Below are 25,767 nucleotides of genomic sequence, written 5' to 3'. Positions count from 1 at the left end.
AGCCCAGACTTAACGTGCACAGTATTGTTTTGTATTAGCTGTAATTGGAAGTGCATTGTACCTTTGCTACAGTGTGCTATACAAATTCACTCTGGATGCATAGTTACTTAGATCTGCTGCTGGACTATAAAATGTAAATTATGTTGCAAACAATAATTTAAAGCTTCTGCTTGAAAACCTTTTTTTTTTTTTCTCTTATGAGATGGTATGAATCTATAATGTGTGTGTTTTTACTGAACAAACCTTGGCTACATCATCTAGGAGGAGATAATTGAAGCCATTAGTGCACCTTTGTGATAAGGCCTACTTATCTGAATCCAATAAATCATGTTGACATTTCAAAAGAACACTGATGGTAATTAAACTAAATTAGCTTGTGTTTTGTGACATACAATTGCCATTCTGTGCCCACTGTTTAATCCACTTACAGTTGTTTGCATTCTTGTACATAGAGTAAGTCATAAGAAAATGGTGTTCTCAAAATATCTCTCATTTAAAGATGTTATGCCTTTCACTGCAGTCATCCTGTCTAAAATTATGCTGTACTGACAAATAAAATCAACAATGCCTGATGTTTAAGTACAAAAGTAACTTTGAGTAATGAAGATTCAGAGTGACATATACAGTAATGTAGGCAACAGAACTGAACACTTTTTTATTTTGTGAATTTAACTTTGCACATAACATTGGGCCAGCACTAAAGAAATTCCTATCTAACCAAAACAATACACAAATCCTGCACTAGTTTTTTTTTTTTTTTTTTTTTTTTTTTTTTATGGCTTTTGTATAAGATAACATAACTTTTTTCCAGTTTTCTGAACTTGCAATATGCAAGTGTTGTTCCATTATGTTCCCTCTGTATATGAAATCTAGCAGTTTTGAGTGTCTCACGTACATAAAATGAATACATAGTAAAGTGCCCCTACAGTAGCTTACACAATTCGAACCCCCACACTCAGTTCATTCCCATGATACACACAAAGAAAATTACACCACTAGAACAAAATTGCTACCTGCCTAGCAATGTAATGATTTACAGTTTGTGATTTTTTTTTATTTTAGTAAAATTTTTCACTGCACCTACAGTAATTTCAAAACACCTTGCCTAAATAAGGAATACATTAGCAATCTGTGAGTATCTGTTTTACAAATAAAAAAAAATAAAAAAAACATGCCTTTTACACTTTGCAAAGCAAAACCATATTTAATGAAAACCCTAGTATCCAATTAGTCTAAATGCTGATTATAACCACATTGCACTATAGCAACTGTTTTCTTTTTAATCCAGCAGAAATTAAATATACATTGCCTGGCCTCGTTATTCGGATTGGGAAACTGTTTGTCCTTTTTCTTTTTTGTTTTTTTTTTGGAACCCTGCACACTACTTACTCTTTTAAGAACCTTTCACTTTAGCACTTTTGAGTACAGTTAAATATGAATAATATGACAGACTTTAATTAACTCCCATTTTCTGAAAGTAGAAAAACACCTACTGACTTTACCAAAGTAGTGTCAAACATCTAAGTCCTTTGATTGAAGGTCTCTTAAGCCCTCTCAAGTTATTTGTTTCTTAGTTTCATCTATTGCTGTTGAATTTTATCTATCGAAAAATAGGAGTTAATTAGAGACTGCAGTAAACACTCTGTGTCTTTAAAAATAAATCACATGGACTCCAGTGCTAATATACTGGGTTAGACTAATCAAGGTGTTTACAAGATGTGCAATTTGTACCATTTTTATGAAAGGAAAATTAAACAAGTAATGTTATAAAACTATTGACAAATAATATTAGTTAACATAGCAGACAGCATTTTGAAAACATGTGTTCTCACTACCATGTATTGTTTCTATATAAGGTACATTGATTTTTATCTGTAGACATTTTCAGATAATTACTTTAAACAAAATGTTGGGGTTTTTTGGTTATGTTCATCAAAGTATTTGGAGATATACCTTAAACAGTTCAGTTTTTTTTTTTTTTTTTAATGTTACTCCTCTGAAGGTGGTGCACGTGATGAGTGGCACTTGTTGTTCTGAAAAAAATAACCACACACACACACAGTTCAATACAAAAATACTATAATTAATTTCCAAACAAAGCTTGTAATCTCTAAAACATACTTTGTTAAATAAGTCTTCCCTTATAAAAGTATTTTTACAAGGTATTTTTGGCAGTTTTACCATGCTTTTCCCATGGTTATATAGTGCTATGCAATGGGGGTCTTATTTCCATTCCTATGATTGTTCCAACTGATCTCAATGTATTCTATCATTTTTCATTCATGACCCTCGCCAATGCGTCTGGTGTGAGGAGGGCTTTTAGGTGGTGGTATTTATATATTTTTAAACATACCTCTATAGTGAATGAGAAGGACATGCCATCAAAGACAAGTCCCCTTCTCCACAAGAGGATAATGCAATGACAGTGAGGTAAATACCTGGTGCTGAAGTCTGAAGTGAAGACAGGGGTCAGATAACCAGGGGTGTTTGAGAGCCTCTGTTGCACTTATCCTCCAACTAAAAGAAAAACCACATAGAATTTTCAATAAAATTACAGCATTCACATACTCCAAGCTTTCGATTTAACAATGTCTGATTATTTGACCATTTTGTTGAATTTGGCTTTACCAATGCCTGCAGTAAAAGTTAAGCGTACTGTTAAATTTCCCTATATGTTAATTCTATTAATCCGATCACCTTCGCTGACAGTTTGTTTTCTACTCTGCCTCGGGTGCTGGAGGATATGCTGGAGTCTTATAATACGAACTTGTGCAATGTGCTTGAGAAAACATGAGAAAACACGTTTGGTTTCCTATACCCATTGTTCACAATGGTATAATGATCAGCTATGCTCCAGGAAAACTGCAGGGCATAGGCTTGAAGATGTGGAGGGATACTGGTCTAACTGTTCATTTTGAAACATGGGAGCATAAAACTACATATAGGAAAGCTCTAAACTCAGCCAGATCACTTTTTTATTCTAATCTCATTAGAGAGGGCTCTGCTAATCCCAGGCATCTCTTCTCAACAATAAATTGCATGCTACAACCTAAACACATTTCTGTATCTACTGATTCTAGGAAGCAATGTGATGGGTTTCTTGACTATTTTCTAACTAAAGTCGATAACATCATACAGGAACTGTTAATTGTGTGTCATCGGCAAATGAGAGAAAGCATGACGATGCATGATCTGTCCAAGTGGAAGCATACAGATATTAAATAGTAAAGGTCCTAAAATCAGTTGTTTCACATTAACTTTCTGAAACCATGGGAAGAAGAGGATCAGGTAGACTGTGGTACATTCGGACCCGGATCAAGAGAAAGTCCTGGGCTAACCTGTTTGGTGAGTGGTCAACTGACACTCAGAAGGGTGAAATAGTCTTTAATAACAGATTCACCAGGGAAGACTAATCTAATTAAACACCAGATTATTACACCACCAGGGGTCGTAGTTAGGGAGTTTCCATATAGAATCCCACAGGCCAAATGTCAGAGCATAAACGAGGAAATACATGCTAGAAATTGAGGTAATAAAAGAATCCCCCAGCTACTGGTTATGGTACCAAAACCGGATGGCACCGTCCGGATCTATATAGACTTTAGGTCTGTAAATGAAATTTTGAAATTTGATACATATCCCATGGCGAGACAGACACAATGAGGTTCCTCTTGAAGAAAGTTCTAAGGAAGAAACTGCCTTTTCGACACACGAAGGTCTGTTTCAATTTACAGTGCTTTCCTTTGGTCTGCATAGTGCTCCCGCAACTTTCCAGTGCCTTATGAGTAGGGTACTCTGACCACATCAGCTTGGATGGTATGACCATTTTTAGTGAGGACTGGAAGTTTGATTTGCGCCAGGTGAGGGCAGTGCTGCACTCGGTGCGAGTCAGTAAGTTGAACGGAAATAAAAGGAAGTGTGCCATTGCTCTGCAAATACCTAGGTTTTATACTGGGAGATGCGGAAATAAAACATCTTGTAAAGAAAGTATAGGCCATACTCTCTTGCAAGCAGCCAACCAATAAAAAACAGCTTTTGTCGGGTTAATAGGACATTAAAGGCAATTTTTTAAAGATTTCTCAACCCAAGCAGTGCCCCTTACTTAACTAACCAAAGGTAACCAGTCAGATAGAATAGTTTGGAATGGGGAAGCGGACAAAGCATGCAGGAATTTAAAAGAGGTCATTTGTAAAGAACCAGTATAAGTCAGTCCAGTTAGCAAACCATGCATTTTACAAACAGATGCTTCAGCTGTAGGTTTGGGAGCTGTGTTAACAAACGTCACAGGAAACAAACGGAGAGGAACATCCAGTTCTGTTTCTAAGCAGAATGTTGTTGCCTAGAGAAATCAAATATGCCACAGTAGAGAAAGAGTGCATGGCCATTAAGTGGGCCATCAAGGCCCTTAAATATTATTTGTAGGGAAGAAAATTTGTTTTGGTGACAGACCACCCTTAACGTGGATGTATCAGAATAAAGATGGAAACGCAAGGGTATCACGCTGGTTTTTATCTTTACAGCCATACTGTTTCGACATTCAGTACAGGAAAGGAAAGGAGCATTTCAGTGCTGACTTTTTATCAATTTGTTTAAATGTAAAGAATGACTTAATGTACAGTATTAAAAGACTGCTCTTTAATAAACCATTAGTTTTCTTTCTTTTTTTTCTTTCACTCGTATTGTTGTCATAGGCAAACATGAAACCCGGCTTATATCATGACCTGCTTCATATCACAAATTATGCCTGCAAGGTAATGATGATATAAAGTCATTTTATCTATCTATCCATCTATCTATCTATCTATCTATCTATCTATCTATCTATCTATCTATCTATCATGATTGTACCGGTATACAACGCTCCGGATAAGGCTTTAGGGTAATTAAGTAATTTACTCTCCAATTTAGACACTATGTGAGTAAAATGTATTTTGGGTGAGTAAAATGCAACATTACCTTAAGTACTGTACATACTTTAGTACTAACTTAGAGGGTATGCATCAACTACAGCCTTACATTCTAACTGTAATGTTATTTGAACTACTGTACAAAAACTTGGGCTTACAATAAAAAACAATTTGTTTTCTTATTTGCTTAACTGACCACAAACAAAATAAACACAGAGACAGAACGTTTCTTTTTTAATTTCAACACTGCAAATGGAGACTTAACAAAAGACCTGTATGCACATACTATATATTTCTAATATTAAAACAAACTGTACCGATACTACATTAATGCAAATAAAGAAACACTAATATTGTATTCGTTATTCCTCACCTTGTATAGCAATATAAATCATCCTGACTCTCTCCAAACAGAATATTATATGTATTATATAAATTTATCTTCCAAACTTTTGGTTGACAGATATATAAATATGTAAAGACAGCGCCGAAGAACCCATTTGCTTATTCACCTGTCACAAACATGCATTGTGAGTGGATTTTTGCCTCTTTTTTTTAACCAGAACTTATTGGTCAAGTGTTTCTGGCAGTTCCCAGATCCATTCTGCAGTTACTGCATGCAGTATATTCACAATTGACCTTTGAGGCATCAGGAATCAACAAAGAGTAAGAAGCTTCATAACATGCAAATTCAAGCTGGGCAGCAAAATTGCTATGTGTATTCTTTACATTCAATTTAAATATCAGACGTAATTCATATTTTTTCAAATGCGTAAAACACACAGTACACAGCTGATCTGGAAGGCTGCTTGTATATGATGTAAAATAATATGTACCACTTGTTTTTGATAAGGAGCTTTGAAATAAAGTCCTTGGCTTCCTCTGAGATGTTTCCAAATTCTTCTTCTTCAAAGTCCCACTGACAAGCCAATATGTTATTTAGTGTCTCGTTGTCATCCTCTCCAAGAAACGGAGATAGGCCACTGAGTCTGAAATAACCAATAAATACCTTCGTTAAACTGCAGCTTTTTACAGACGCTGTTACACTGTAACTAAATATAGAGACTTATGTAATAATCACAACCTTTAATGCTTTAAAACCATAAACTGCTTTTAGAAGAGCATATTCTTTATGTTTGACCTTCGTTTATTTCTGTAGTTATCTGAAAATCACTTCTACTGGAGACATTTACTTACAACATGTATGTAATCACTCCTAAACTCCACATGTCTGTAGGAAACGAGACAAAGTCATAGTTCACAACCTCAGGAGCAAGGAATTCTGCTGTTCCGAAATTCACTTTTAGCTTTTCTCTTGGTTTGTATCTAAAGAAAAAAGAGCACAAATACCAAATTAAGCAGTCCTTACAATTTACAGGAAAGGCATTATTTACATGCATTATTGTTACTGGTAAAGCACAGTTGAAATTAGTTTATTATACATTGTTTTTCATTGCTAGATTTTACATGTTGTTCGCAAGCAAAATCTTAAAAAGCCTTTCCATTTATATTCAGAAAATGAAGAGCCAGTGTAACATTTTGGCATACCTTCTTGCTAAACCAAAGTCAATTATCTTTATCTTATTGGTGGCTCGGTTCACACATAGGATATTTTCAGGCTGCAGAGGAAGAAAAGAGAATAGTAATTTTCTTCTGGAAGTAAAACAGAGTAATGTATACATTTGTAACTTCTATATTTTCTTGATTTCATGCAGATTCATGGCCTTCCACATGCAGTATTGTTCCTCAAACTTAAAGGTTGACTGGAAAGCCGGTTAAACTGTTCTTGCAAGATGTTAAACTTACAAGAACTCTTGAGGGTTTTTGTGTGGTTCATTCTGAGAGGATTGTGGTACTGTAGCTTGCGTAGTACTAGTAGAAAGTAGTACATTCACAGAGACCCAGATTCATTACAACAAATTTAATGTGACTGCATTTTATTTTTGCACAATGCAACTTACAAAGCTGTACTAACTGCACTAATTGTTGTTTTTGACTGGCTCCCCTTATCGCTTTGCAATCTGTGCAATTTTACTATTAATATACTTGTATAACAAACAAAATAAGGAAGCTTATTTGGCCAACAGTGGTTTTGGCTCCCTAAAATATCATTTAATTTGAAAACATCATACAGCAGTGTGAACGTGTGGTTGGAAGTACACAGGTGTAGTTGGTACAGTGCAATAATAACACACACAGGCAGTTAAAGTTCAATAAAACAGCTTCATTATTCAAGGGCACTGGAACTAGGGCCCTGGCTTTGCATGACTTCTGTCATATACAGGGGTTACAGTTTTGTTAAATGGCTTTCAGCACCCCCACTTTAAAAATTGTTCCAGTGCCACTGCCATTATTCGGATGGGTTGCATGTCAACAACACTTAACTAATAAGCACGGGCGCTACACAGCCATGTGTATTGCTCCATGCAAAACAAGGGTTTACAGTCCCGAAAACAATAAGACACTTTAATTAACACACAACACAGACACAGTCACTTCTCCTGATAGTGAGTGCTCTTGTGCAGGTGTGGTGAAAGACAAACAGTTTGTGAAACAATGCTGTAGTGTAGTCCTGGTTTAGTGCTGGTTTGTAGTGACAGCTCCCGACTAGTGCTTAGCCGTCTAACAAAAACAAAACACAAAAATGAATTACGTCCGTTTCCTTTTTTGTCAAATCTCGTAACCACATCAAAGGAACAGATCACTGGGGCCTCTTCCCCTAAATGCCCTCCATCCCTGCCCCCTTCTGGCTTCCGACTGAACCTGGAATGAACTGCTGAACCATCAGTTACGGTGCACTCTGCTCCGGTTACACAGTGCCCTCACCGGTCGGTCGGGGGGATTATTGACCAGGATTCATTCGCTGTGTCACAAGTGGTCTATTAACTACATGAATACCATGTTATTATAGGGGGCCACTGTATTTCAGTTAAAATAGATGCCATACACAGAAGTACAAGTTAATAGGATTAGATATAAAGTTGAAAGATACACAGATACTTTACCTTCAAGTCTAAGTGGAGAATGTACATCTGGTGCATATATTGGACTCCATCACAGATCTGTTTGATAAATATGACTGTGTCCAGCTCTGTTAGATAATGGTTTTCATCAATAATTCTGTCAAAAAGTTCTCCTCCATCCACACTGCAGAGAGAAATAAAAAACAAAAAACATGAATGCAAGTGGATACATTCAAAATATACAGCAACAATGTATGCACTGCTGCTGATTATAACCATCCAATACAGTGGGATATATTCAAGTGATGTAAACAACAGTGGATGTAAATAACCACTGAGAATTTGTGCACCAAGGATACAATCCGTGAGTGTCTAGCTCATTTCTGTTTGAAATAGTTTTAACAGCAGGACTCTCCCTGTTGTTTTGCACATTTGTAAAAACAGAACCTTGGTGCATAAATTCTCAGTGGTTTTTTTATATATATGTATATGTGTGTGTGTGTGTGTGTGTGTGTGTGTGTGTGTGTGTGTGTGTGTGTGTGTGTGTATGTATATATATATATATATATATATATATATATATATATATATATATATATATATATATATATATATATATATGTCTACACACAAAAAAAAAAATCAGGGGGGGTATATTTAGATCTTGGTGAAATAAAATAAGCAGGTCTCTTCTCTAGGGGTCACTGTAAAACATTTAACACACACAGTTCTTGACTACATTTCCCAACACTACAGTATGTTTATATTAAACTGCCATACCGAATACTTAGGCTCATATTGCATCTATTTCATGAGATAGAGAAAGTGACCTGGATAATAAATATACTTACTATTCCATAACCAGTATCAGGTCATTTTTGGATTCAAATGCTGCATACAGCTTGATAAGGTTGGCATGGTTCAGCTGGTTCATTACTTGTATTTCATTCTTTACTTCCTCCTGTTATTAAAAAATAATAATAATCTTTGCCATAAAACAGACTTACACTGGAATTCTTAACCTGGAATTTACAGAACTTAACCGGGGTATTATTGTCTGATATAATATATATATATATATATATATATATATATATATATATAGATATATATAATTCGCATTTGTATTCTCAAAACTTACCTTTTCTTTTGTACCTTTGGCTTTTTAAGAGTTTTGAATGGAAAAGAAGACATGGAAAACCGAAAATACTAAAAACGTCGATTCCACTCTGGACTACTTAAAAGTTGCGTGAACACTTGAACCGGTTTCGCGGGAGACTTTTTTTTGATACTTTGTGTCTAATGTAATATTCTATGACACTTTTGATACGTTTTCATTTACTTATTTATTTATTTTGCCGTCAATGGTCCCAAAATAAGTATATTTATATATATATATATATATATAATATATATATATTATATCTATATATAAATATATATTATATATATATATATATATATATGTGTGTGTGTGTGTGTGTGTGTGTGTGTGTATATATATATATATATATATATATATATATATATATATATATTTTTTTAATGAGAGTAGATGTCAAAACTTTATGCTGATTTGAACTCGGCTCTTGTCAAGATAAACACCAACTAAGACATAGCTTTATAGTAAACTAATGTGATCCATCTGCATCTCCATCCATTTGCATTTCTTTCCATCATATAGATATCCTTATGCCTGAAGTGTAATGCTATAAATAAAAGCAATAACTCAAAACTAATACAATTTACTAAATATTTGAGGATTGATTTTCTAGTGTCACCCCCATCGCCACAGCACTGGGAATCCTACCAGATCTCTGGGCTTTGAAGGCCTGGATTAACACTTTGTTATTATTTCTCAGCTGGCACCACAGGTTCACTTTCACAACCCCCAGTTGGTATAAATAGCACAATTGATTTGGGAGTTAGGAATAAAGAGAACTAGCTGGTTATGCAACCTGCTTCTGTGGATTAATTGTTATAATCCATCTCCCCTGTCATGTAGTTCTTTTCTGATTGGCTTGCTCAACAATAGTTTGACAGATCTCTTTACCCTCCGAGAATCTCCTTCTTGTTGAGGGTGTAAAAGTTGATTATCTGAACTGGTTTAGCAGAGACAACACGGTGGTCAAAGGGAGCTGGAGGTGGAGGGCTGATATCTGAAAGGTCAGAAAGCATTGAGATTACCCATAGGTTTACTGTAAACATCTGATGGCACCCACACTCAATTTGATTGATGTGAACAGATTATTTAACGATCTAAATCATTCTCGTGTTTCTCACCAAGGTTTTCTTTTTTATTGGCTTTCTTTTTATCATTTAACACAATAAACTTACCGTGGATAGAGGCTGACAAAATGTCTTTAAAATAAACCCAGTTGTGTAAATGACAGTTGAAAATGGGCTAACCTGTGTTTTAAATAAAATGTAAAGGTTTTAATCCACTGAAGCCTGGCTAGCTCATCTGGAGAGGCAGAAATTACCTGTGTTGACTAAGTGTCTTGACTTTATATTGTATTGTTATTAACGGATGGATAAAACCAAATGTACATAATGAAAAGGGTGACTTAATTAATCAAGTTTATTATATGACAAATATAAACAGCTGTACGTAATGAAATAGCTGATATCAAGCTATAATTTAATCCTCAGGGAGATCAAAAAGGGTAATACTCTTCCTTTTTCTCAGTACTCTACCTCAGTTCCTGGGTTCTTCAGGAAGGTTGGGAGCCTGCACTCTCCATCATAAGAAATATGTTATGACTGCTGCCATAATGTTCTTTCCTATCAGCTGTTTTCTAACTTTTTCTTTGCGCCGAAATGAGACCGATTTGAAACCAGTCTTATTTGTGGCCCCTTTTAAAAAGGGCACTTTTTATATTAAAGTGCCCTTTAATATCACAGACTTCATTTACAAATGAGCCCTACCTACAATTTGCATATGCATATCATTAATGTTTGACACGCCTTAAAATGCATGGCTAATGAGCAACGGAGCACATTTTGTCAGTGCTAACACAGCCTTAACTTGCCAGAAAGTGGCATGATACATACCGGCCAATTTTAAGGCCAGCATAAACTCAGCACTATGGCCTTAAGGCCATCACAAATGTTTGATACATGTCCCCCAAAGTCTCTCCGAAATGGGGAAATGAGAGAACAGCAATACACAGCATGGAAAAAGCATACACTATGAACTGGATCTTTAAGACAAATATTTGGCACTGTTATTAAGACAATTGTGGGTTACTAATAAATAAATTGCACTTATAAAAATGTAAGAAATGTGTTTCCCTCACCAATAGTTAACTTTAAATTCCGGTTATTGTTGTTCTCCTCTAAGGAAATGCATGTTTCATTGGTCTCCTCAGCAACACATTCGGACTGGGCTGGCTCTAGAATCTCCTCTGGCTGCGGTTCTTCACTCTCAGACTCCATTCGGCTTTTCTTGTTGTCATCCTTCACCAGATCCTCCTTGGACACTCTCCGCTTGCTGCCGGTGGTCTCCCCCAGGTGTTCAGTTTCACTGGCCTGATCTCCTTCTGCTTCTACTGATAACAGTACTTCATTTTCACTGTCCTCATACCTGGAGAATATATAAAGTAATTAACTATTTGTTTTTTCTACTTTTTATTTTCTTACCTTCTGATGCTAAACTTTAGCATTTAGGTTCACCATTTCTATAAGCAATACCCTACATTTAACCAATGAAAAGTTACCTGTGAAGCATCATTGTGCAATTTTGGTTTATCCCACCAATGATTTCATAGCGCTGACTTTCTGCAAGTTGCCCATTTTCTGTTTTATCTGCACCTTCCAAAAGGCAAGTCTTTGGAGCTGATTCATCTTTTGGGGGAACTTCATCTGCTTCTGTTGTTTCTTCTGCCTCTGCTTCTCTTTGTTCATCATCTGCAGCTTCTTGATCCCCATCTTCTTCATCTTCAAGTTCTGTACCTGACAGGAATTCCGCCTCTTTCTCTTCTATACCTTCCTCCTGATCCCTAGTTTTGGATGCTTCCTCAAGGTCTCCTTGCCCCTCCTGCACTACATCTTCAAGTCCTACACCACCAGACACTAGTGATGTAAGAGCTTGTTTCTTTTGGCTGTCCACCTCAGTGGTGACCATCTCCTGCTTTCTGTCTTCAGCAGGACAGGCACTGGTATTGGCTAAATTATTGGAAGTGACTGGAACAAGTAACTCTTGTGTCTGTGTGTGGACAGCAGCAGACTGCCATATCAAGTCCTCCTCTTCTGCCACTTGAGTATTTTTTTGTGGCAAAGGAACCTTTTCTGATTTTTCAACATTTTGTTTGTTTAGCTTTTGAACTTTTACATCCAATAAACAATGCTTTTTCTGAGCAGCCCCTGTAAACGAACAAAAGTTCCCAAGTTAATTCTTCAGTATCTTACTGTAAAAAGCTATGTGAATCCCTTCAAGAATAATCAAGAATTTTATCTTTGCTTAGTTGATTTTAGTGCGATCTAGTCAGAACAAAAATTAATAATGAATGAATGACATAGATTGAACACAGTGAAGTTATTCTTATGTTTTATATAATATGTTTCAGGTTATTTATTGTATGAAGATCGAATAAACTACATTGCATTGAGCAGGAAAGCAGGCTGATGAATTAGGTTCAGAATCCTTTAGATTTTTACCTGTAGCATCTGGGGGTTTCTTCTTTTGCTGTGATTTCAATCTCTTAAGACTTGAGTGTGACTTTTCCTTTACATCTTTTGCTTTTTGATTCCCCAGCTGGAAAAAAACAAAAGATCTGAAGGAGTAATATGTCAAAACATATTATAAATAATGGTATTGGAAAACATTTCTATGAAGTAATCGTTTAATGTTTTTCAAATTTTCCAATTCAACTCAAAACTCTCTCAGAGAGAACTGTGGATTTCTCAAAAAAAAGTGGATTAGTCAAAGAAACCTTTTTCTAACCAAAAGCCAATTACATTTTTTATACAATATTAACATGATTTAATTTCTAAGATGGGGGGGACTCCTTCAAGCAAAAATAAGCTATAGATAATGAAGTAATTCTAGTTTTCATGTTTTACTGTTACTCGTGCACTTCCAAGATACTTTCACCTCAGCTGCGAGGTGAAATGGCCAAGGTAGTGTAACACTATCTAAAAACCATGGTGTGTAAACTGAGAATTCTTTACCTAAATAAAAAAAAAAAAAATACTGTTCATGTTTACATACATACAATCTATGCATTTCAAAACTTCATATTTCAGACATAAATACTGAGTGGAAGTGCACAAAAAGTAAGATTTATAAAATTATTTTGTTCCCTATTTTGTTTAGAGCCTCTCTAACCCGTCAATCACTGAGCATGTACAAAAAAGCTGCCCTATCAGGGCCCTGCTGTGAGGAGGAAGTCCCTCCCACCTCCTGTTGAAGAGGGTAGCATATCGCCATTTTCTCTCTCACCTCACTGATATCACAGGTCGATCGCCTTGCGCTCTCTTTGTGCTGGAAATTGGCTCATTTTACGGTTTACGACTACTTGGCACTGACTGTGCTTCCTCGGCACCGACGCCGATTGACTCGGCACCGATCACAACAGCCCGGTACCATCCGCACTGACACCAACACCGATTACTTGGCGGCGACTACGGTCACCGACGCTGACAGCTCGGCACCAAAGCATATTACTCTGCACCGACGCCCCCGCACCATGTCAGTGTACTCACAAGGGTCCTCCGTTGGTTTTCACTAGTGTGACCAGTGTGCAGCCAAGCTCCCGAAGCAGGATGGGCACACCACTTGTGTTCGGTGCCTCGGGCCAGACCACACGGCCAAGGTGCTGGCAGGAGACTTGGACTACTCTCCCTGTCAAAAGTTCTCTAGGAGAACCAAGCGCAGGAGGGCAGCTCTCTCCCCAGCGGATTCCCATTTCTTGGGGCAGGAAAGGATGAGATCTGCAGTCCAGGGTCCTTCCCAAGGGTCCTTCCCAAAGGGACCACCGGTGTGGAGGCGTAGGCGCACCCTCTGTGGAATCGCGGTGGACACTGCCGAGGCAGCACCGCGCTCACTGGGAGGTAGGCGATCGCCATGGAGGTACCACTCCCCTTCCCCACGTCAGCGCAGGCACGCCCATTCTACTGGGCAGCCCCAGCATCCCCACTCCTGCTCTCCGGCCCCAGACCCACATAGACCCCCAAGCCCTGCCGAGCTGTCTTTTACAGCTTCGAGGTCGGAGGTGTCTGACCCCGCCAGTTCGGTTGGGCAGGCCACAGCCTCAGAGGAAGGAGTTCCGGGCCCCCCTCGAAACAAAAAGGCCACCCACAACATGCCCTTCCTCTTCGCCAGGACTTTTTGGAGCTGCTTCGCTCCTCATGGAGCCACCCGGCATCTGCTCCCTCTGTCTCCAGAACAGCAGAGTCCCTGCTGCACACCGCTAGAGCCAAAGACGCTGGCCTGAGCATGTTCCCTCCCATCAGGGACACGGTCATGGTGGTGGTGCAAGGGTCGACCTTCACCAGAGGGGATAAAGACCCTACCTGCCCATCTAAGCCATGCAGGACAACTGACACCATGCTTAAGAAGACATATACTTCAGTGGCGTTGTCAGTAAGAGCGGCAAACGCCATGTCCATATTGTTGCTCTACCAGTCACAGCTAGCAGCGAGACTGCAGAAGCGGGCAACGGAGACAGACACGAGGGAGCTTCAGGCGGTGACAGGAGCGATGATTGACCTGATGGGGGAGTTTGGTCAGGCATCAGGGAGGTCTCTGGGAGACCGATACTGGGGTCTAAAAAGATGTGCCCCCTCCCAAGCCAAAGCTCCGGCTGCCACCTTCCCCCCTCACAATCAGACTGACCACTGGACATGACCCATGGCAAGGCTGCACCCAGGACTCCTGGGTGCTATCAACTATGAGACACAGTTACCCTCTGCAATTCCGCTTAGGCCCGCCACCCTTACGCTGTGTGCTTGGTAAACCCAAGCAATGCCCTCAGCGGCTTCTACTCCAGGCACTTCCTGGTGCCCAAGAGGGATGGTGGTTTCCGACCTATTCTGGACCTCAGGGTTCTCAACATGTTCCTCAAACAAAGGAAGTTCAACATGTTGACCGCACAGTGTATCCTGCAGTCTGTCCAGCCAGGCAACTGGTTCACATCGATCGACCTGCAAGACGTCTACTTCCGTGTCCCGATCCGTCCCGCACACAGAAAATATCTATGATTCGCCTTTCAAGGCACATTTTCCAAGCGCATGGATGCAGCATTGGCTCCTCTCAGGCTGCGGGGTATTCAGATCTTGAACTAACTGGACGATTGGCTAGTTTGCGCACGTTCCAAAACATGCGCCGAGGCGCAAACCAGACAGGTCATAGATCATGTAACGAAGTTAGCGCTCCCCATACAGTACATCAACAGAAGAGCAACTTCATCCGTCTCAGTCCATAGTGTTCCTGGGGATCAAATTGAAGTGAGCATGCTTGCCTCACTGTTGGAAGACAGGATTCGGTCATTGGAAGTCACGCTCTCCGAATTCAGAGAGGATGCTCTTCTACAGGTCAGAGTGCCCTCTATGGAGAGAGAGGGGGGGCCCCCTGGGAGTAGAGGTGCTAGCTCACCTCTGGCCACAGGGCTCTTGTATGCGTTCCCTCTGCTACTGCTATTACCCCTGACACTGGAGAGGATCAGGGTGGAGAGAGGTGGAGGTTCCTGAGTCCCTTTAGATGCTTTAGTAGAGTTAGTACTCTAAACAAGATGACAGTGTTTGGACAGGTTAGTACGCATGCCATTATTCGTACAAACCAAATGATACACAAGTGATACATAAACACTAATATTTTAGTGATGAAAAATTCGGAATAAAACGCAAATTACTTAAATAAACTAAAACCGATTATATATCCTTCCCAACAGACATTACTTTCTGAGGTAACATTTTAAGGTACAATGATTAACCTAAACATGGTTATAGGCAGTCCGCTTTGATTATTATGTGTTTATTTATCAGATGCCTTTATCCAAGGCAACTTACAGAGACACTTAGCAAATACACAATGCATTGTGAATGGATGATTTCATGAGTGCAGGTAAAATTAAGTTTCCTAGACTTCCTCAAGAGGTTCATGGTGCAGTAGTTGTTAGGAGATCTCATCTTTACATTATATAGCATAGGTATCTTTTTTTAAACATATTATTTCTCTCTGCAGGCTGAACACCCCTTTTAAGTACTGAATAGCAAGCTTGTTTTGGTTTAAGTTACCCAAGTGCCTATCGTATTTTTTTCCTCCAGTAAACAAGACCGTCTCAGAGGAGTTAAGGATGCACATGTTGCATGAAAGGTCCTTCCCTTGAGTTCCACGATGAAACAGTACATTGAGCCAGCCGCTACAGTGCCGATGGAGCACTAGAATACAAGGTAATGAAATTGATTCCCCCTGTGGATATGTATTAAAAGCAAACCCTATGCATATTATACTGCGATAAGAAATCTTAATAATTAAAACAGTGGCAAAACAACACAAGAATTGATATGAAATTAAAAAGGGGAGGTATTAAGATCAATGATCACCTGTTTAAAATAGAACCCAAAGTGTTTTATAGACCCTTAAGTCACTGGTGTCCTACAAACATCCCCTGATAACCAACTGCTCTGTGCCTAATCTAGCAGTGAAAACAGGTGGCAAACTGTTCAACATGATTTTTATGGGTAGTATGTTGTCTTATGAACCACTTGATCTGAGTGTTAATTTATAAATTGCTTCAAGGTCATTGTTTCAGATACTATAAAAGAACACACTGTACTACTGTATCTGACTGATTAAGAATGTGTAACATTGGATGCAGACACACACTTAAAATGGACAGTTTACTAGAAATTTACTTTGAACTCCTAAATATTCTTCCTCTAAGCTTAATGAGGTAAGTCGTGTAATAGTACAGTTAATAATTATACACATTAACTATATGTACAATTTTTGCTAAAGTGCCATCATTTTAAAACAAGTTCCAATAATTAAAAAAAATCTAAATATGCAACAGTGTAGCAACAGTTAACAGTAGACTCGCTCCCCAGAGGAGAAGAAATACCACAGCTTGTACTACAAGAGTTATGCAAAATGTCCCGAGTCATGCTGACTCTCCACAAGTGCTTGTTATCTGACCCCTATGATGGCAACAGTGAGGCCCCAACTTGGGCCAGCTGCATATTAATGTGCTCAACACATCCATGAAAAGTATTCATATTTTAAGCTTTTATACTATTTTAATCATATAAACTATCTAGGTTCACGTTTGGGTTTTTGTAGTGAATATACCATAAGTCAGTGTTACGGTTACTACCTTAAGCCGTCACAATAGATAAACAGGTTTGCCCAGTTGTCCTCTGCTGGTAATAAAATTGAGCCACATTAAAACTCAACATTTTCAATGCAGTCTCACAGAGCAAGACCCTCTTCAATGCCCTCGATGTTTAGTTCAACTTCTCAGGTCTTATACTGTAAGTTTTTTTTGAAAAATCTCTGCACGTATGACACTGGAGCAACCCTGTCTTACATGTTGCTCTTCAGGTATTCAGTCTCAATGTATTTAGTCCCATATGCTCTGTATTTTATGTATACATTTATTGAATTAAATATTATTTAATGTCATACAAATAAATTACAATTTAAATGTCTTAAAATATACAGACGCAAGTATAAATCTCCCAAAATAAACATTGACATTTTTATATAGTTTTAACATAGATCAGTTGTTTCCCAGCCATGTTTTAACTGTGGATTAGGCTAGCAACCTGCTAGATAGGGTATTGAGTTTTATTTTATAAAACATGGAGCATTTAGTTATGAGGTCTCAATACTGGTGGAAGACAGTTATGTTTCAACTGGCTAACACTGAGAAGTTATTAACTAATCATATTTTGGAAACTTGATTTATTTAGGACTATACTTTATAGGTCAGTTGAAGTTCACGGAACTTCATGTCCTCTGGTTTTCCTCCCCTTATACCAACCTGTCAGTTTTTAAATCATTTTGGAATGGAATTTGTACTTGCGAGCCAGTGTTGCGTTAGAAGACTATATATAGGCCTTTATTTCTTATATTTAACTGATACATCCGGTAGGGGTTGCTCCTGTCTGTCATGCCAGGGGTTTTCCACGGGGGTACTTCTAAAGGTCAAGGGGGGATGCAGGACAATTCAGAAATGCACAAATAAAAAAAAAAGTAAAAGAAAATTGTGATGTTGAATTGATTTTGTTAACAGTATTATGTATAATATTTAAACTATAGTGCATGAATATTTCATTTTATTTTAGCAGCTCAAAATGAACTGCAGATTTAAAAAAAAAAAAAAACAGAATCTATCACATCGCACTTTACACCTGTACGCATGCTCGATTTTGATTGAGTGGTTCCTTTTCAAGTACAAAATATAACCATTACCGAATGGTTATTAACCTCTTTAAGACAAGAAACCTGGATAAAATATATCAGAGTTGCTCACAGAGCCTCTGTGACTTAGTCATGCCCGCCCCTGAGGGCATGAAAGGACTGCGCACACAGAACGCCATTTTTCCTTTCAAGAACTGACTTGACAGGAGAGCTTATTCGGATAAGTACTTGTTATTTTTTTGTTAATAATTTTCACATTTATTGTGTTTTACACAAATTAGATGTGATATTGCAAATAACCGCTGTGTTAGTTTTACTAATTACACGTATTTGTGCACTACAACTTGTTGTTTGTTACATCCCATTGCGGCCTTGTGCCCAGCGTGAAGCCGAAGGCTTGTCACATCTTCTCAGAGAGTGAGAGTGCTCTCCCCCCAGGCTGCAATAGTTCCAGGTTATTTTATTCTAATTTTGGCTACTGCTAATATTATGAGACAGTTTGTATAATTTAAGTAATTATATTACTGTATTATTGTATGTGAGAAATATTTATTTTCTCATTATATTTTTCTGTTTTCACAGAGACTGTGCAGGCTTGTCTGCATTGTGTGCTGTGGCTCACGTGTAGTGAGAGCAGCTGCTGGGCTCAGCAGCGCTGCGCAGGACCAAGAGGCTGCTTCGGGAATCCCTCACACATCATCTTGATGCCGTTTTGCCTGGGTTCTATCCCTGTGCAACATGCAAGGCCAGTCTGTCTATGGAGGACAAGCACGGCAGATGCTCTTCCTGCCTGGTCCAGAGCACACCAATGCTCTACATCCCTCACTCCTGCACAGCGCTCTTCCTCATCACCCCCTGATAGACAACTTTGTGGGTTTTATTCCAGGGTGCACCTGTCAAGGACATTTGCCATGCAGTGTTGTGGGCTACTCCCCATACCTTTTACTAGGTTCTGCAGATAAAATTTCTGGTTCTGGCTTTTAGAGTGTTAAGGGTGGCTTCTGAGTCAAGCCTTACAACTTTTTTTACCCCTAGCTACTTGTTACTGGGATCCCGAATGGTAATGCACAAGGCAGCCTCGGCTTAGCCTTGTAGCATTCCAGTCGTGCGGGAATCTTGCTCTTGCAATGGCTTGGGTATACTTACCCATACGGTAATGGTTACATTTCATACTTGAAAGGGAATGTTAGGTTATTATCACAACCCTGGTTCCCTGAAATTAGAAATGTAACCATTAACCTTTAAGGTTGTGTCCATGATTGCAGTAGGCTTTAAGGAAAAATTATGCTGAGCTCTGTGCATGAAGTCCTTATATGCCCTTGTGGGTGGGCATGACTGTGTCACAGAGGCTCTGAGAGCAGCTTTGGTTTTGGGTCTTAAAGAGGTTAATACCCATTCGGCAATGGTTAAATTTATATTTCAGTAAACCAAGGTTAAGAAAATAACCTCATGATTTCCACTCTGATATTGGTGGGTGAAGCAGGGGTCTGGTGGTTCTGCTTAGGGGAGAGCGCTCTGTGCTGCTCATTAACTTTGCTGTTTTCAGCTTGTCATATAATTGAATAATAATCTGTGAACCAAAACATTTAGTCATTTTTTAGAAGTATAAATGCTCTGGCAAACTTTAATAATAATCACAATACTCATACTTTGACGATTTGTGTTTTATTTATTAAGCGCAGCTGCATTTTTAGTAACAGCAATAGCGGCTGGTTGAAATGGATACATTTCTTACTTGCAAAAGAAAATCGAAGGAAGAAATCACAAGAGTACAGAAAGTGAAAAGCGACAAAGTTATACAGAATCCCTTTGGATCCCTTTGTTGGCTTTATAAAAAGGTTTAGTCCTCCAGACAGAAGGTTGAAAACTGCAGCGATAAACTGTCATGCTATAAGCGATTTCTGCCAGGTTGTGTTTCAGTGCATATCATTTAGATAGACTTAATGATTAAGATGTAGCACACATGTCTGTCATGGTGTTGTCAGATTAGAAATTAGCACTGGCAGAAAATTAGCAAATTAATTATCATTAAATTAGTTTCCCTTGTTTTCACTAATCTTCTATGAACTGACTACAATGGTATTACAACATAAGTCTGTTAATTGATAATTGGTTACATTTGGGGAGTTGTCCAGGCAACTTTAGGGAAGGAGCCATTTATTTAACCAATTTAAAACAGATTTAACTGTGGAACACACCAGAAGAGTATTTACTTTGTGGAAATCCCATGTCCCCCAGTTCTACTAAACCAGATATGCACATAATATATTAAGTGAAAATGGACTGCCCAGCTTAGAAATGGTGGGGGTCTCCAGCAGTAATTTAAATGAAAACTTCATGAATGGTTAGTATAGTGCTAATGATGTGTAGGAAAGGGATTTTAAATCTCAAAAAAGAAATGTTGAAATTGCCACAATGTATATTGTACATGTTTGTGTGCAGTTGTTCTCTGACTGTTTTAACGGTTTATTGTGCTAACTAGCCACTATGGAAAGGCATTAAATGACACCTGGAAGCACTGGTAGCTCATATTAACACAGCGTCTATCCATTAGTGTAACTGGCATTATATCTGATAAATATTACAGACTCTGGGTTTGAGTTATTGTATGCTTTCAAAACAATGTTGGAATTTGGTATAAATTAGGAGTATATCTTAAATTAAGATTTTTCAGTAGGCCACATTGGCTTCTAGAAATAATCCAACAAGCAATCTCACATCCAACAAGTAATCTCACATCTAAACTCCTCTGCTATATTTTTATGCATGAAGTGTACAACTGACCTTTTTGTTGTTCTTATTCACGGCCGCACTTTTGTCAGGGGACGCATGTTTCTTGGTCCTGATTTGTTTATTCTTTTTGTTTTCCATGCTCTCCTCATTGACAACACTCCGGTTTGGAAAAACCGGGCCTTTAAGAATGAGCTCGAGAATTCTGGAATTCTTAACAGTTTCTCCGATGAAGCTTATGACCTGCTGGATGCCAAAAACTATTTTCTCCATTCTATCCAATCTTGTTGCCTCCTGCTCTGTTCTGTGGTTCACAGTGGCCAGCATATTCATCATTTCTATGCATATATCTTTAATCCCCTTGGAGGTTTCCACCTCCTGGGGTCTGCTGCTAGCATGGATGGTTTCTTCTTTGTCCACCTTCAATATCTCTACATCATTTTTGATTTCAACAATATCCTCCGACATGCTGTCCAGCTTAAGGAGAACTTTTTCTTGAATGGTAATGAGTTTGTCCACTTTGCAGCTCAAAGAGTCAATCTTGATATCCATTAGGTTGGAGCTGTCCACAAAATTTTTGCTTGACACCACAGGTAGCCTGTGTATGGTGCCAGTGGTGGTGTTAGGCCCTTGGTTTTTCATGGGTTTAGGGTCATAGGCCTTTGCCATTGAGTGGACCAAAGTGGAATTCTGCTTCACGGGAGTACTCATATCTGTTATTTAAAATCCGCTCTGTCAACAAAGTTCACAAAGTCCTCAGGTGGTGAGCTTTGGAAATAAAAACTGATGAGAGAAACAATTGCTCAATTTTCCAAAAAGGAATGTTAAGCAATTCTCCTTTTTCCGTTTCTTCAAAATAGGTTGGTTGCATGGGAAATTTTTCTTCGGGTCGACATCAGATTGTGGTGTCTTTTCACAAAAGAAAGAAAACTACTTCCTCGTGCACATAAAATCCAAGTAGCCAACAAATGTAGGTGTAACCATGCAGCATAATACATCTTTATATTGTCATTGGTCCATCCAGCCTACTCAGACCCTTTCCCAGTTGTCCCTGTTTTCTATATGAATGTTCCTTACCTCTCTAGCCCTGAGTAGGTATTAGGAATCATATAAGCTGCCCCCCCCCCCCCCCCTCCCCCCAAATGCAGACCATTCCATGACGTCAGCAATGTAATGGACAAGGCTATTTGAGCCCACGTTGAATTTGACAGTGAAGGGTTGCATGATATTTGAGATGGTTTAAGTGCTAAACCATTCTGGCAGTCTGTCAATAAAACTGGGACATAATGTTTGCAACACAATCTTGGTGCTTTAAAACATTTTAAAGGAACTTTGTTTAATGTCAGATCTACATTAGTGTGCATGATAACGCAATAGGCCTTTCTTTATTCAAATTTATGATAGAGGGATGGATCGATAGATAGATATTTGCAATCAATCCTGAGTAGAGCTATTGTCTTTATCTTAGTCATTTCTAAATGACCTCACTTAGAAAACCATGCCCTACAGTCGGTATGCATGAACTGGAAGTAAAAATATTCAGAAATCTAGAAATGTCTTATGAATGTCATTATTTACAAACATGTTTTACCATAGCCCTTATAAAAGTTTGTCATGGTATATTTACATACTGTAGTACTTAACCTTACTTTTTTATCATGTCTTTCATTGTATGCAGTTTCCCACTATCGAGTCCCCAGTGAATCATCAAACTTGTATGTGCTTTGCCATGCTTTCACCATGATTTATTAGACTGTTCTGTGTTTTCCACTGTTTACAACAAGGAAGAAGGCATCATAAATCCCAAGCAACATTTAGCCTTACAAGGCTGTTGACCCCTATGATTGGCAGCTGTATAGCAACTTTTTACACGTAATGCTGACTCGAGAATTCAGTAAAGCTTTAAAAGAGACTGATGAAATAGTACAAGCAGAATGATACATCATGTTTTTTAAATTTTTTTTTAATATATATAAATAAGTATTTCAACAGGCACAAGGTGAATCCGTTGCAGTACTTGAAACCATCTACGGTTACGTCCTTTGGTTTCATACTCACTTGTGCATGGAAATTTAAGAACAACCCGAACCCAATAAAACCATGTAATAGAAATTTTCATATGAACTGGTACATATAAACTGTGACATGAGTAACATATGTAGTCCTCACAAAACCTCTGCATAGGCACTATTTGGGGTTCAGAACTGCAAGAGGCACATACTCTATTATAAACCCCAGACAGCTCGAAGTAACAATAGATGTTAAGCATTTGATCTTAGTTAAGAATCATGTGACATTAAACCTACAAGGTGGAGGCTGTGTGGTCCAGTGGCTCACTGTGTGACCCTGAGCAAGTCACTTAACCTCCCTGTGCTCCATCTTTCGAGTGAGACGTTGTTGTAAGTGACTCTGCAACTGATGCATAGTTCACACACCCTAGTCTTGTATCTTGTAAAGTGCTTTGTGATGGTGGTCCACTATGAAAGGTGCTATATAAAAATAAAGATTATTATTATTAAAAAGCTCAAGACACAGAAAGTAAGTCTGGGCTTAACCAAATAAACCTCCCACTCAATACATCGCAGGTGTCAGGGTCCATTATAAATCCGCTATATATCAAGGGCCGCGAGATAGAGCGAGAGACTCATAGAAAAACAAAATAGGCTAATAAAAACTACTGTACAACCACTCCCTCGTTTTATCAGGTGTGTCAGGGTCCAGTATAAATCCTCTATGCAACCTGCTTTTTCTAATTTTTTGTATAAAAAGCAGCACACCATTTTAATTCATACAATGGAGGGTAATTTCACATCACCTTCTCATCAACTTAAGTCTCCAATTCATTTCATGAGTTTTCCTCTCCTTTCTCAAATGCACAAACCCACTACATTGAAATAATCCACATACATATTAGGAACTGTATAATGTTAATGTTAATTGAATTATGTTAATGGTTATTTATTTTTTTATATATTGTTACATTTATTAAAGATATGGGTATAGTGTAATATGCATGTAGACCTCACAAACAAAAAATATATTTAACGCAAATTTAAACAATTTTCAATAATAATATCAGCTTGGTGTTCAATATTCAGCATAGTTCTATATAGTACAGATAAGTTTAATTGAGTAAAATAAGCTGCCTGTTTCTAATAGCACATTTAGATGGCAAACATTGTACTAAATAAACTAAATTGAAAACAAATTACACAATTTAATCTAACATACAACTATATAGATTAATACAGTAAGAATTTTGTGAATAATGTCTGTATGTTAGTAATTAGTGACCAGATGCTTCTGTAATTTTGATCTGTTTGGAAGGAACAGTAACTATTCTTAATTTTCTTCCAACAATAAAATATTTATCAGGGAAATTGAGAAGCTAAACACATAACAGGAAATGGTCTTGATGCTTTAAATTGTAATTGTGTTATATTTCATATGCAGTCAACAAACTTGTGTGAATTTTGTTTATCTCCCAGACCTACATTCAATTAACAAAGTGACCACTGAAATAAGGGACCAAAGCAATCAGACCATGCTGTTATTGTGAGGGATCTTTATCTTACTTCAAGAGAAATTATGTCTGTGTTCTGTACCATACTAGATGGTGCAGAACATTAGGTTATTATCATAACCCTGGTTCCCTGAAATAGAAACGTAACCATTACCTCATGGGCAGTACTTGAAATGGAAAAATAAAAGTGCTGGTACTGAAGCCCTTTGATGGGATCTAGTGGTTTGTAAGGGGTGGATTATGAGGTGTTACAGATATTCCTTTATCCATATTGTGAGTATCTTAATCGTTTACAGTAAAATGAAAACATATTACATGTTTTAACAAATTTAAAACTGAATCATAAAAATAAGTACTCAGCGAATAATGCCTTCACATTCACTTGTTGACATTGCGATGGTTCTGTTTGCTTTAATAGCAGTTTTAAGGTACTGGGATATGGGCAGCTTTTCATTCCTTGTATTCACGAAATCCTTTTATATTCAGGGTGAGAATCGGCTCTTCTGAGCCCTCTTCCAGAATCTTTCTTTCCGGACACCACCTTTTATCTATGTTAACACATTCATATCTAATGCGCTACTCAACACAATCGTTCTATGTTTGAACTGAAACAAGTCTACAAGCTGCGCTATTGAGAAAGTTCCCTGTGCTGTTTGCAATGCACTCTGGGAGCTGAAGTCTGAAGTCAACCGCTTGCTAGTTTGGATAGAAAAGAGGGTGGTACTCAAGCCTTTGCTTGTGATGATTTTCAGTGGTGATAGCTAAAACCGGCTCACATATTATAGCATTACATTTGTATTAAAAAAAGTGATAGGTAGATAAGTCTTTTGAATTGAGAAGTGCCAGCACTCAAATGTTTGAAATTGAGAAGCGCCAGTACTGTGTACTGGTGAGTACCGCCGCATTTCAAGCACTGCTCATGGGTATTTATCCCTAATGACCCTGTAATCTCAATAGATAGAACCAAGACTTCTCGTCAGAGCCTGTGATGCAGTCATGCCCGCCCTGAGGGCATAAATAGACTGCACGCACAGATCTCATCATCATTTTTCCTTCAAGACTGCTGCAACCATAGACGCAGCAACCTTGAAGGTTAATGGTTACATTTCTATTTCAGGTAACCTGGGTTATGATAATGATAATAACCTAATGTTTTCTATCAAGTTCCCTACCTCATGGGTAGAAATACCAAAGCTGTTGCAGGGCAATATTGCAGACCTGGTGGGCATGACCACGTCACAGCTTCTTCTCAATAAATTAATTTATTATTTTACCTGT

The 25,767-nt window shown here is 38.2% G+C and overlaps 1 protein-coding gene across 1 annotated transcript; it reads right to left on the bottom strand.

Moving 5' to 3' along the window:
* Positions 1 to 641: 641 nt before the first annotated feature.
* LOC121313945 (myosin light chain kinase 2, skeletal/cardiac muscle-like) lies at positions 642 to 22,070 on the bottom strand. Its single transcript, XM_041246720.1, has 13 exons — positions 21,021 to 22,070; positions 12,530 to 12,626; positions 11,590 to 12,235; positions 11,170 to 11,456; positions 9,924 to 10,029; positions 9,681 to 9,702; positions 8,722 to 8,831; positions 7,913 to 8,054; positions 6,456 to 6,526; positions 6,105 to 6,233; positions 5,744 to 5,896; positions 2,439 to 2,517; positions 642 to 2,033 (listed from the first exon to the last, which is right to left on the bottom strand). The coding sequence occupies exons 1-13, from the start codon at positions 21,675 to 21,677 to the stop codon at positions 1,989 to 1,991; spliced, it is 2,544 nt and encodes an 847-aa protein (XP_041102654.1). The 5' UTR covers positions 21,678 to 22,070; the 3' UTR covers positions 642 to 1,988.
* Between the last annotated feature and the right edge of the window lie 3,697 nt (positions 22,071 to 25,767).

This window comes from Polyodon spathula, chromosome 4, assembly GCF_017654505.1.
Source record: "Polyodon spathula isolate WHYD16114869_AA chromosome 4, ASM1765450v1, whole genome shotgun sequence".
Taxonomy (NCBI): Eukaryota; Metazoa; Chordata; class Actinopteri; order Acipenseriformes; family Polyodontidae; genus Polyodon; species Polyodon spathula.
The sequence above is the reverse complement of the archived record's forward strand: the minus strand, read 5'-3'. Positions and strand labels throughout refer to the sequence as shown.

What these genes read in the sequence shown, in the direction of transcription:
- LOC121313945 (XM_041246720.1), bottom strand. Translation starts at nt 21,677, where the DNA reads ATGAGTACTCCCGTGAAGCAGAATTCCACTTTGGTCCACTCAATGGCA. An exon ending in GACTTTGGTTTAGCAAGAAG is followed by an intron (nt 6,234 to 6,455) that starts GTATGCCAAAAT and finishes TTTTTTCTTTAG; the next exon opens with ATACAAACCAAGAGAAAAGC. An exon ending in ACTTCAGACTTCAGCACCAG is followed by an intron (nt 2,034 to 2,438) that starts GTATTTACCTCA and finishes TATTTTTTTCAG; the next exon opens with AACAACAAGTGCCACTCATC.